Genomic DNA, 13356 nt, shown 5'->3' with positions numbered 1-13356 from the left:
GAACTTTTGGGGACCGATGGGACACAATTTAAGGAATCACTATCTTATGTCCTGAGCTGATACATGCGAGGTGCATAATTTGAGATGAATCATCTAGTATACATACCCACACAATGTATGATAAATCATTATCTGCCTAACTCACACACAGCCATATTACAGCGAAGACTGCTTCTTCCAGTTTATTGACGTTCATTCTGACGTTTTTTCTCTTATCAAAAAAAGGCCCACTTTTATCGCTTTTTTTCACTATCAACGTTTTCTTGTACATTTCCTGTGTAATCAGCCTTGTTCTTGTTATTTTTTCAGTATAGCAACTGAATCTTTTAAAATATTAATTTCAGGGGCCGGCCCCGTGGTGTAGCAGTTAAGTGCGCGCGCTCCACTGCTGGCGGCCCGGGTTCGGATCCCAGGCGCGCACCGCTTGTCAAGCCATGCTGTAGCGGCATCCCATATAAAGTGGAGGAAGATGGGCACAGATGTTAGCCCAGGGCCAGTCTTCCTCAGCAAAAAGAGGAGGATTGGCATGGATGTTGGCTCAGGGCTGATCTTCCTCACACACACACACAAAAAAACTAATTTCAAAATTTATTTCTTACAGTGGCCTTTGAATGTTTATCATGTTTATTCTTTGAAAATTTCTATCACTTGGATTTAGAAGACCAAAAAATAATGTAATCTCTAAAATACTATTTTCCTGTTCTGATATGATTTAACTGAAAGTAATAGTGGTAATTGTTACGTGCTTTTGCATTAATTATTATATCATGTATTATTTTATAAAAACATGATCAGGGTGGGCCGGCCCGGTGGTGTAGTGGTTAAGTTCGTGTGCTCCGCTTTGGCGGCCCGGGGTTCGCTGGTTCGAATCCTGGGCGTAGACCTACATACCACTCATCAAGCCATGCTCTGGAGGCGTCCCACATACAAGATAGAGGAGGACTGGCACAAATGTTAGCTCAGGGCCAGTCTTCGTCACCAAAACGAAACAAAACAACAACAACAACAAAAAACAAAATAGAAAAAATATGATCAGGGAAAGATTTTGTTGCCAGCTAGCAGATGGATCTTAACATTAAATAATTGCATTATAATATTAAGGTAGAGTGTGTGTTACTGAGTAAGAATGTGAAAAAGTGCCTTTAAGTGTAAAATGATATGAAATGAAATTAGTATAATATTAAAAATATCCTATTAAAGAAAAGATGGTATATTTTACTAGTTTTTTTTGCACAGAGTGTTTCTTTAGCTAAAAATACTAATATTTACCAATCACTTAAGTAACAGGCTGTATGCTAAGAGCCTTACCTGCGTTATCTCATTTAGTCCTCACATGAACATCAAGAGATAAATGCTCTTTTTGTCCCACTTAGTAGGTGAGGAAACCGAAGATTAGACAATTAAAGAAATTTGCTCAAGGTCACAAAGCAAGTTAATGGTAGAACTAGAACTTGAACTGAGGTCACTGTGTTGCAAAATCCCATCCTTTCAACCATTAGAGATCAAGGGAAGTGTTTTTTGTTCTGAGGTTGGAATTTTATTATGTACAAGCATATACCTAATCTAATTTTTTTTTAAATTTTAAAGTTTTCCCCCATCATATAAATATCACATAGTCGCCACAGAAAATTTGGACTATATGGTAAAGTAAAACAGAAAGTTTGAAGTATCTGTAGTGCCAGCACCCAAAGAAAACCACTGGTCACATTTTCTTGTCTTTCCTTCATTTCTTTTTTTAAATCACAACTGATCCTCTGCAGTATTTGTTATAAAGAGACCAGGGAGCATCATGGATAAGAGTGTGCCTCCATAGACAGGATGACAGGATTAGACTACTGGCTCTGCCATTTACTAGCTGAGGGACCTTGGGCAAGTCTCTTCATCTCTCTGTGTCTCAGTTTCCTTACCTATAAAATGAAGATACTAATTGTACCTATCAATAGGATTGTGGTGAAGCCTAAAGGAGTAAGTATATAGATAGCACTTAAAACTTTTTGACACATGGTAGGTACTATATAAACGTTAGCTATTATTCTTATTCTTTGACAATTAAAGCTTAATTGATGACTTATGATGATATATGAGCCTAAGATCTTTCATTTTATGGAATTATTTATCCATTTATTTATTTATCTTTTTTTTTTAAGTTATAAGGCCGTTGTATTAGCAGCAAATCATTTTGGACGGTTTTTTACTGGTCAGATCACAGCTGCTGGAAAAGTTCCTCCAGCTAAGGTAGGTAAAACTTTTAATGTTTCTTCATAATATGAATTAATTAAAGGCAAGGGTATGTATAGTCTTAAAATACAGTCGTTTTAAAATTTTGACATGTCAACTTCACACTGATGACTTTTGTGGCATATACACATATATGGTAGAACCTCATAGCTGCTTAAGATTGCTTGGAAAAAAAAGAATTTTGACACTTCTGGATGTTCTAGGCTTTTTTCTGTTTTTGACTTACTAACTTGAATTCTTAAAGGGATTTTGGATAACTTGCTGTGTGTAGCCTGTTTATGACTAATTTTTAAAAAACCTTCAAGATACTATTCGGCAAATTCTCAATTTCCCAATTATTGCCACATTTTGGTTCATAGAAAAGATAGTCTTGGTTTCCTTACTTTTTGTCAAGTTTTGGGTCAAGAGGACAGAAAATGGGTGGTGGTGTAATCAGTATTTGGCAGAGGAAAAGGGTGCAGTTTCTTTAATCTAGGGTGCGAGCAGAGAGGAGCAATTGACGAGAGGTGGGGATGGCTAGGTGACAGAATAGATTATGTTGTGACCAAATGACAATATAAGCACTTTGGCAGGGTATAGGAAATGGGACTTTAAATGTTATCATCTACCTGCAGAGTATACTCTGTCTGAAGGGTACAGGTTTACTTGGCGCTTCCTGCTTTTAAGTACTTTGTCATATAAACCTAGAGTTCTCACACAAAATAAATCTTGTAGAAAAAAATGAGAAAAAAATAATATGAGTTTTGAGAAATCTAGTTATATATTGCTTTAAAAGCAGACGGTGAAAAAAATGGCAAGTGGTTCAAGTGGAGGCAGAACACTTAACAAGAAAGTATGAGCAAACAACACAGAGATGTGATATGTGAAGTGATTACATTTTGACTTATTTCTCAGGATCCTAATACATCTGGCACTCGTGGTGGCCAGAAGTTGGATGCTGTTCTTAAATTCTCAGTAAAGATAGTCACTTTTCCACCTTTAAAAGGCTAATTGATTCCTTTACACAGAATTTAAATTACAGCTTTTTGGTTACATGTCAGAAATAGTTTTCTGATATTGAAGAATTAGACACTAGATGGGCTTATCAATGTAAATTGCATAATATTTTATTTGGGTTTCCTTTAAACATGGAGGGTTCTTACTTGTCTAGAATGAGCTAATGTCAATCATTTCATGGCTTATGATATGCCAGGTACTGTTCTAGGAGCTGGGGGTATGGCATGAACAGGGCAAACAAGATCCCTGCCACGTGAAACTTACATTCTAGTAGAGGCCACAATGAGGAGATAAATAAACAATCAAATAAATATATGAGATAATTTTAGATATAAAAGAAATGAACATGATGATATGATAGTGAGTCATGGGAGTAGGCTACTTTAGTTAGAGTGATGAGGAAGGCTCCTCTGACATTTGAGCTGAGACCTGATGTACGGGAAGAAAGAAACCAGGGGTTTAGGATTCCAGGCAAAAGGAACAGCACATAAAAAGTCCCTGAGATGGGAAGGAGTTCAGTGTGTTCTAGAAGCATAAAGAAAGCCACTGGTCTTGGAGGGTGGTGAGCAGGGTGGAGAGTGATGTGCGAGAATGTTGGAAAGGTAGATTGGGGCTGGAAGATATGGGGCCTCTGTTATAAGTCATGTTATAGAGTTCAGATTCTCTTGCAGATGAGGGAAATGTCTGATTTAGGATTGTTTTGGCAAAACTCACTCTTGCTCCTATGTCTCTCCTTTACTTTCACATAGAACACTTCACTTTTGACACTTCTGGTCACCAAATGTGTGGGGGTTTTCTCCAAACCAAGCCATTCTGTGACACTAGCTGGGTGTCCTACAATTTAATTATAACACTATCTACCTGGAGATAGTGTCAGATCCCACAGGTTAAGGGCTTAGTCCCACAAGACTGCCCCCACCCCCCTTCAGATGCCAGTCACAGGTCCAGGTTGTTACCTGTACTTCTGACTGATCGACTATAAATTGGAGGTTCCCATGACCCCCTTCTCAGGTTTGATTACTTCGCTAGAGTGGCTCACAGAACTCAGGAAAACAGTTTACTTATTGTTTACCAGTTTATTATAAAAGGATATGATAAAGGATACAGGTGAACATCCAGATGGAAGAGATGCATAGGCCAAGGTATGTGGGAAGGGGCCTAAAGCTTCTATGCCCTCTTTGGGCATACCGCTCTCCCTGTACCTCCATGTGTGCGCCAGCCTGGAACCTCTTTGAACCCTGTACTTCTGGGATTTTTATGGAGGCTTCATCACATAGGCATGATCGATGGTTAACTCCGTTTCCAGCCCCTTTCCCCTCTTTGAAGAATGGGAGGTGGGGCTGAAAATTCCCAGCTTCTAATGATGGCTTGGTTTTTCTGGTGACCCGCCCCCATCCAGGAGCCCACCAAGAGTCACCTCATTAGAACAAAAAGACACTGCTATCACCTAAGAAATTCCAAGGGATTTAGGAGCCCTGTGTCAGGAACCAAAGTCAAAGACCAAATATCACAACAAAAGATGCTCCTAGTGCTCTTCTCACTTAGGAAATTACAAGAATTTTAGGAGCTCTGTGCCAGGAACTGGGGCCAGAGACAATTATATATATTTTCTATTATCTTATAAGGATGACAAAGAAATCATCTGACTGTTCTGTGGGAGAATGGATAATAGGGGGAAGAGTGAAGGCACGATCTATTAGGAATTGATTGCAGGAATAGTGCCCTGGGAAGGTGGTGGCACTAGAGATTTAGAGAAGGGGACGGATTGGAAGATCTTTGGGGTTAACACCAATAGTACTTACTGATGGATTGGAGGTGGAAATATATGCAAAGGGAGGACTCAAGATGATCTGCCTATTTTGTCTTGAACAATTGTGTACGCAGTTAGTGCCCTTTACTGAGATGGAGAAGCGGAGAGGAAGAACAGGTTATATGACTGGAAATTAAGAACGTTCCTAAAGGTGGTTCCTTTCTCTTGCCTTTAACCTACTGTTTCTTGAGTATATGTCTATTGTGTGCCAGTTAGCAGTCAGTGCTTTCAATTCCATCATTCAATGTAACAACCTCCTGGGAAGGTGTTTTGACTGTTTTAGTGCAGATGCTAAGCAGCTTGCTCAAGGTCACCCAGAACTAGTTGGTAGCAGAGTCAGGGTTTGAACCTAGGCCCTCTGACTATTAATCTCTGTCTTTTTCTTCACCCTATGCTGCAGTGAAAGAGTAAATTCCTTTTGTAAGATCTACATTGCTTTATTCTTGTGCAATTCTGTGTTTTACATTATGGAGTCTTTTGTTATTTCTTGATTCAGGATAACTTGGCCTAGTCCTGTGATTTTTACTTATTTTATTTTTATTTCATTGTTTTAGCAGTGGTGAGGCTTTGGAATGTGGAGTGGGGTGATGCCTTGGAGCCCAGAGCCTGCTTGTTGCTTGTTCCCTCTGGTCCGTCTTTGTCCTGTAGATGGCCCCCTACTTCAAACCATCACCATCAAGATCAATTTGCATCATCTTTGAGACACTGCCTAGGGGTCACTGGAGCACGGTTCCACTAGTCTAGTTTTCTTAAAAAGGCAGAAGGAGGTGTGGGCATGATGGGTGGGTGGCAATTTATAAGCTTCACTGTTTATATAATGTGGGTGGCATTTTTTTTTTTTTTTTTTACAGCAACAAGGAGTTGCCATCAATTGACTGGGAAGTATAATAGGACTTTTCTCTGGAAGGCCCATTCTAGACTGGAGACAACACTGTTCTTATTTTGTTTCTTGGAAGGCGGGGGAGACTCTTGTTTCTGAGGAATTCTTTGGTTTTCTTGGCTCTGATCCTTCCATGGTTAGGGAGATTAGTTAACATTGCTTTGGATTTCAGGTACAATTCATTCAAAATTAGGTGGTTGGTCACCTGCTTTTCCTTTCAGCTCGAAATGGAGGTTGGAGTAGATGTTTCACCAAAGTTGTACCCATCTTTGAAACTTATTTTAATATTTTGTGAACATAGAAAAACCTTAAAATTTGAGAGAGGAGCGGTAGCTAGAATGCTAGACTGGGAATTTTAGTAGAAGTAGCTCTGATACAGTGGGAAAGAGCTTGTTACTCTTTCATATATGTAATGCTGATTTTGCTCTATGTAGCTTTTACATTGAGATGTTGGTTGTCAGGTTATTTTTCGTGAAGGTTTTTGGCCTTTGCCAGCAGTTGTTCCTTTGACAAATTTTTAGAAACAGTGGTGGTTCAGTTAAAGAGTAGTCCACGCACTCAGTACATTTATTGAGGGCTGGTCTTCACCGCCAGCACCACCTGGTATGTTATTGAATGCTAACTGTGTACCAGGCACTGATAGCTATTAGTTGATGATTTTTCGTAATCAGTTGATAATGAACTTTATTTAAAACATACCGATTCTGCCTTTTTCCCTAGATTCTGATAGTTGGTGGTGGTGTTGCTGGCCTTGCTTCTGCAGGTGCAGCGAAGTCGATGGGTGCGATTGTTCGAGGATTTGACACGAGGTGAGTGCTTTACTAGTGATCGCTGTTAAGATGAAACATTTTGTTTCAGGTGGATATTATGCTGTCCTTAGAATTTAGAAATGGAAGTAGCACATTGAAAACTGCTCTATATGCTCTTTCCATTTAAAAATGTTTCTACTTTCTCAAAGTTAACTCAAAATGAAAAAGTATTACTTAGTGGAAAAAATTTAAGAACCCAGACTCAGGACAGCAGAATAATTAGAAAAAACAAAAGAATTCAAAACTAACTACTCACATTCAGTTTTGTTTTTTCATGTAGACTAGCAATGGGACCAGAGTTCTCTGTCTCCTGACTTTCTAACGTGTTGCTCTGCCGTGTTCTATTTTGGAATGCGTTTAGACACTAGGTGGAGTAAGAACAAAGATGTTTGTTGGTATGAAGAAAGAGTAGGGTAAGAGACATCTTGGAGAACAGACTCGGGGGCAGTGGTGAGGGGCGTGCTCTGTCTTGAATAGATGGGAGCAGATAAAGCTGATTGGGCAACAGTAGAGCCCCTGAGTGAAAGTACTTGATTATGTTCTTTGTATATTTCTTTAAAGCAGACATATCAACATTTTTATAGAATTTCTTTAAAGAGAAGTTTGATTAGAATTATTCTTCATTTCAGAAGACACTAGATATTAGGTTTTATTAAATGCTTATTGAGTATTGTTATCATTTATGTGTTCCAGTACTTTTTCAAGGTTGAAATTTGTAGTTATTTATTATCAGTTGAGGTCAGTAGAGGAATAATACCACTGCTAATCTTGAATTTAGAATGATAAAAAAAAAAATGCAACCATTCAAAGTTGGAAAGACTGTGACTTTTCAGAGTAAAGAATGTTCCATAGAATATGGTTTACAGGGCCGGCCCCATGGCTTAGCAGTTAAGTGCGTGCGCTCTGCTACTGGCGGCCCAGGTTCAGATCCCGGGTGCGCGCCGACGTACCGCTTCTCCGGCCATGCTGCGGCCACGTCCCACATACAGCAACTAGAAGGATGTGCAACTATGACATACTATCTACTGGGGCTTCGGGGAAAAAAAAAGGAGGAGGATTGGCAATAGATGTTAGCTCAGAGCTGGTCTTCCTCAGCAAAAAGAGGAGGGTTAGCATGGATGTTAGCTCAGGGCTGATCTTCCTCAAAAAAAAAAAAAAAAGAATGTGGTTTACAGTGTTCACCTGGAGTTAGAGAAATGATGTACTGATAAAAGCTGTCCTGCTGAAATTAGAAAGGGCATTTCTGAAGTAACCAGGGCATAAGCCAAGGATAGCCAGAGTTAAGCATGTCATTAGTCTTATCTTTTCATTTTTGATGTTTGCTGATGTGAAGTTTTTGAATACCTCCAAGCCTGGAGAAAGCAGGTTTTTCAAGTTTTTGTTGTAGTGGATAGTAGTATTAAAGTGGAAATGTATATATTTGACTTAGAGATGATTTAAAACTCAATGTTGGGTTAACTACTGAGAATTTATTAAGTTATATTGATGTTGTTGGTTTAGACTGTGTACAGAGTAGACAGCTGGAATATGGCTATTGCTTAAGTCCATTTTTATTGTTTGTTCAGATAACTCAAGTACACAATGAAGAAAGATGTGGCCCAACTGATATACTACTTTTGTAAGAATTACAGCTCATTAATTCTAATCACTATTTTGAGACAGGGGATTGGTATCATTTTATAAATATGAAATCCAAATGTATTGGAAAATACACTTGATTATAAATTTTTGTTGGGAGACTGAATGGTATATATTTTCAGTTAAGCATCCTACACACTTAAGGACAATTCATTGCTGAGTGGTATTACAGGGGTGTGATTTTTGAATTTTTTCAAATAATAGCTAGGAGATTCCCCTCGTAACAATAGTAGTATCCTGCCTAATGCCTGTATTACAAAGTTTAGAAATATAAAAGCTTTACTTTCTTTTTTATCTTTCTCTTTGTGTATGTGTACATTCTAATAAAGCTTTATTTGCAAAAACATTGGGCAGTTCAAGAGCTGTAGTTTTCAGACACCTGTGCTAAACGCTTACTCTCTTCCAGGCATTGTACTATATGCTTTGTTTTATTTGTTCTTTACAATAACTCTGTGAAGCAGGGATAATTAGCCCTATTTTACATAATATAAAGGGAAATATAATCAATTTTATAACTTATCTAGTTTCTTTCTCATCATAAAAATAATACATGCTTATTCCCCCAATTCAGAAAACTATAAAAAAGTAGAAAAAGTGAAAATAAAATACCCTAAAATCCTACTGCCTAGAGATAACTATTAACATTTTAGTATGTGTTCCCTTTTCTATACATTAATTAAAAATGTAATTTTACTAATAGTACTATTTAACTTTCTTTTTTAAACTTAACAGTAGAACATGAAGATCTTTACTTACCTACAAATATATTTAATGGCTGCATAGGATTCCACTGTGCAGAAGTACGGTGACTATCTAACTAGTCTTCTATAAATGGGCATTGTTACTGTATATAAACAATACTGTATATATGCATAGGTAAGAACAGATGTATTTGGAGATATCTCATTATTTCCTTAGGAAAAATTCCTAGAAATGGAATTTTCGGGTCAAAAGAAATTCACACCTTAAATTTTGATATAATAGTTTTAAATGATGAAATTATTTTGAAGGCAAAGATTCAAAAATAGCATTTGTGTTTCTAATTATACATGTTCATTATTGAAAAATACAGAGAAACGTAAGGAAGAAAATAAAAATATCTTTTGTAATTCAGCCAAATATAATTGCTAATGATTTTTTGGTATAATATCTTACAGATTTTTATGTAGATAACTTTTCAACAAAATCAGGATCATTTTATATATATTTATACACACACACACCCCTACATATCACTTTGAATTCATCTTATTTCATTAAAAATAGTCGACGTTTCTAAAACTTTAAAGGTCTATATCTCTTTGATTGACTAGAAATACCAATAGGAATATTGGCTTAAACTATAAGAAAATGCATTATCTCTCCTAAGTGAGTCAGTAGCTCATGGGTGCTATACAGGGCCAGGTTCCTTCTCTCTCTCCCCTCTGCTGTCCTCAGCTTTGGCTGATTTCCCTTGTGACACAAATTGACCTTCCCAGGCAATCCTGGCTACAGGCTTCCTTGTTCAACCCAGCAGAAAGGAGAGAACCTCTTGCTCAACCGTGTCCTTTCCGCCCTGCCTTTTATGTCCTAACCTTTGTGTCCACTCCCTGAGCGTGACAGTTGCTAGTGACTGATGGGCTCAGACCACAGTTGCCCAAACTTCCCTGATGGCTAGAATTACCTTCAGCTCTTGCTAAAAATACAGCTTCTGGCCTCTCTGCTGGAGATGCTAATTCAATGGGTCTGGGAAGGGGCCTGGGAATTTGAATTTTTAACAAGTACCTGGAGTGACGGTTGTCATCAGGAAAGTTTGGGATTCACTGTAGTGGGATGGATGTTGGTGAGTTAAACACATTGTCCACCACAAAGCTGAGATCTTTGTTGGCTCTGGTTTTCCACCCAGTACACAGAGGTTGGCTAGCATTTAGTTATTTATTTTTAAACTGAATGTATTTTTACATAACTTAAATGTGTTGACTCTTCACATTTTACCATTTATAGGTTGCTTTTTTTGAACAATTTAATGAGGACTGGAGGCAAAAATCACTTTGTTAAAATATTTCTAAGTAAAAGAGTCATTTATGTGGGAGAAATCCCCATAAATCATAACATTTACAAATGAAAAACCTCTACTTGAGTGATATGAATGATGTAAAATGTTAATGTAGGTCAGATCTCACATCATCATTGACAGTGGGGACACAAGAAACATAATTGATTACTAGAGTTGGCAATGGTGAGATTCCTTTTGTAACTTAACTAAGCAGAAGGTGGAATTCCTAATAGCTTTTTTTTCCAGAAAAAAATATTATCATAAAAGTGTTATCTGCCTGTAGAAAAATATTGCAGCAGTCCAGTCAGAGACATCAAAAGAAAGTCTCCACTTTTGAGTATATACAGTTTGCTCTTCTTAAAAATGTACATGTAGGGCCGGCCCCGTGGCTTAGCGGTTAAGTGCGTGCACTCTGCTACTGGCGGCCTGGGTTCGGATCCCGGGCGCGCACCGACGCACTGCTTCTCCGGCCATGCTGAGGCTGCGTCCCACATACAGCAACTAGAAGGATGTGCAACTATGACATACAACTATCTACTGGGGCTTTGGGGGAAGAAAAAAAAAAATGTACATGTAAATGATGATCTCGACTCCTGTATCAGGGGCCTAAAATAAGCACTGCTTTCCCTTCCATCGTCACCAGAGCTGCAGCTTTGGAGCAGTTCAAGTCTCTTGGTGCTGAGCCCTTAGAGGTGGACTTGAAGGAATCTGGTGAAGGACAAGGAGGATATGCAAAAGAGATGTCCAAGGAGTTCATTGAAGCCGAAATGAAACTCTTTGCTCAACAGTGCAAGGAGGTGGACATCCTGATCAGCACAGCGCTTATTCCAGGTGTGTCACCAAGTCAGTGGGTATCAGTCAGACACGTTCACTAATGGTATTGTAAAATAAGGGTGAAAAGTTAACGTTCGAATTTCTTTAAGTAAAAATCAATTTTTATTATAAAAGCGCTAGAAAATGAGAAAGCACATGAAGAGTGGAAAAGACAAATTCATTGTGGCCCCTAGAGATAACGGTCATTAATAATTTGGTATATTTTCTTTCAGTTTTTTTCTGTGTATTTTTGTATAACTGCATTCATAGATCATATTCTATGTATAATATTCGTAGGCAATTTCCTCTGTTTACACCCTTGATAAATTAATATTTAATTTATTTGTGTTCTCTTTGTTAAGATACTACATTCTTATTGTAGGAAATTCAAATGGTACTGAAAAATATGGAGGAAAAAAGTACAGATCATCTGAAATTCCACGAGAGATGACCGTTACTAATATTTTGATCATCATTTTTCCATACGTGGAGGGGGACTTTGTATGTGTATGTGTATGTATTTATGGAATTTCCAGTACATATTTTTTACTCAAGAATATGACATTTTGTCACTTTCTAATTATTTCCTTTGATGTTTGGTCTTTGCAACCACATTGTGAGTTCTCTGATGGCAGGAAGTACTTTCTAGTCCCTTTACAATATCATCTTCTAAAGAATATTTTTCACTCAATAGATGATTGATGTCAAACCAATCAGCATTTATTCATCAGTAAATAGTTGCTTGGTCTAGCAAGATTTGGGAGTGAAGAAACTGTCCACTTTTTATAGTCTTACCTCTTCTCCTGTTCTTTCCTTCTGTTATTGAATAATGAACACCATGCTGACTCTAATTTTTTCCTTTCTGAAAGAAAGTGGGCAAGATAACGGGAGCTTACAGGGTTCATGGTTACTTGTGCTAGATCCTACTAAAGGGGATTTGCTTTCTCTAGAGGACTGTGAAAATTAGGACAGGTTGCTTTGTCATGAGGTCATGGGAGAGGAGAAGTTCTTTTCTGGTATCCGCCCCCCCCCCCAAATCTGGCTAATATAAACCCGAGGACAGGGAGTTGATTGGCATCATACCTATGAGCTTATAGGGGAAAACATGCCTCCCAAGCTTTTCTTTCTGTCCTTTGTTTACCCAGGTGATACTTGATAGGTGAGCTGGTCTCTCCAGACACCCCCATTCCACCAGAGCTGACTTGATGAAGCAGACGGGCAGGAGGGCAATATAGGCTCAGCCTATAGAAGAATCTGTGAGTGTAGAAATGAGGCCGAGGGTTGGTTACTGGAGGTGGATGCAGATCAGGCCAGCCAGGGGCCCAGGGTGGTCTTTGTGAAATCTACCAGCAACAAGACTCATAAACAAGCAGTGGCAGGAGGGCACTTCAGGATTCATCTTTTCCTTTTGTGGCAGGGACTTCTGGCTCAGTTTTGAAGGATGGGGTAACCTATCCTGTAACCACCGTCTGGCCTTTGAAAGGTAGTTGCATGTTGAAGAAAGGCGTTATGAGCTGACCAGTTGTAACAAGTGGCCAGTAGAGGGTGCTAAAGCATTTACTCATGGAGTAAATGATGAGGACATGAACCTGGTTTTAGTCGTCAGACTCTTAATAAAGAATTGAGGATAATTTAGACATGTATAGAATTATTATTGATTATAAAGCTTGAAGTGAGTGATAGAACTCAAGACGACGTTTTTTTTTTCAAATTAATTAATTTATTTTTTTCCCCCAAAGCCCCAGTAGATAGTTGTATGTCATAGCTGCACATCCTTCTAGTTGCTGTATGTGGGACACGGCCTCAGCATGGCCGGAGAAGCGTTGCGTCGGTGCGCGCCGGGGATCCGAACCCCGGGCCGCCAGTAGCAGAGCGCGTGCACTTAACCGCTAAGCCACGGGGCCGGCCCTCAAGACTTCTTATATAAAACACATATGGACTTTTGAGACCTATGCCCCTGTAATATCTGATTTTTTTTTAAGTAGTTTATGGTACATGTACTTTAGTAAAAGGTCAAATTGCATAATAGTCTTAAAGAAAACTTGTTGAAGAAGTTTTATTGATCTGTTCCACTGAGGCTTTCCTGCTTTCAGCCTTTTCTGAAACCGTGATCTGCTCAGAGTGCATTAAACTTGCA

General features: G+C 38.6%; 1 protein-coding gene across 4 annotated transcripts in view; it reads left to right on the top strand.

Moving 5' to 3' along the window:
• NNT (nicotinamide nucleotide transhydrogenase) overlaps positions 1–13356 on the top strand; it is an 86106-nt gene that overhangs the window by 14292 nt on the left and 58458 nt on the right. For all 4 annotated transcript variants that reach the window (XM_058564119.1, XM_058564117.1, XM_058564120.1 and 1 more), the window contains exons 5-7: positions 2148–2235; positions 6645–6733; positions 11050–11237. In XM_058564119.1, coding sequence (XP_058420102.1) covers positions 2148–2235; positions 6645–6733; positions 11050–11237 — 365 coding nt within the window. The remainder of the gene's footprint in view (positions 1–2147; positions 2236–6644; positions 6734–11049; positions 11238–13356) is intronic.

This window comes from Diceros bicornis, chromosome 20, assembly GCF_020826845.1.
Source record: "Diceros bicornis minor isolate mBicDic1 chromosome 20, mDicBic1.mat.cur, whole genome shotgun sequence".
Classification (NCBI taxonomy): domain Eukaryota; kingdom Metazoa; phylum Chordata; class Mammalia; order Perissodactyla; family Rhinocerotidae; genus Diceros; species Diceros bicornis.
This window is presented reverse-complemented; position numbering and strand designations above follow the sequence as displayed.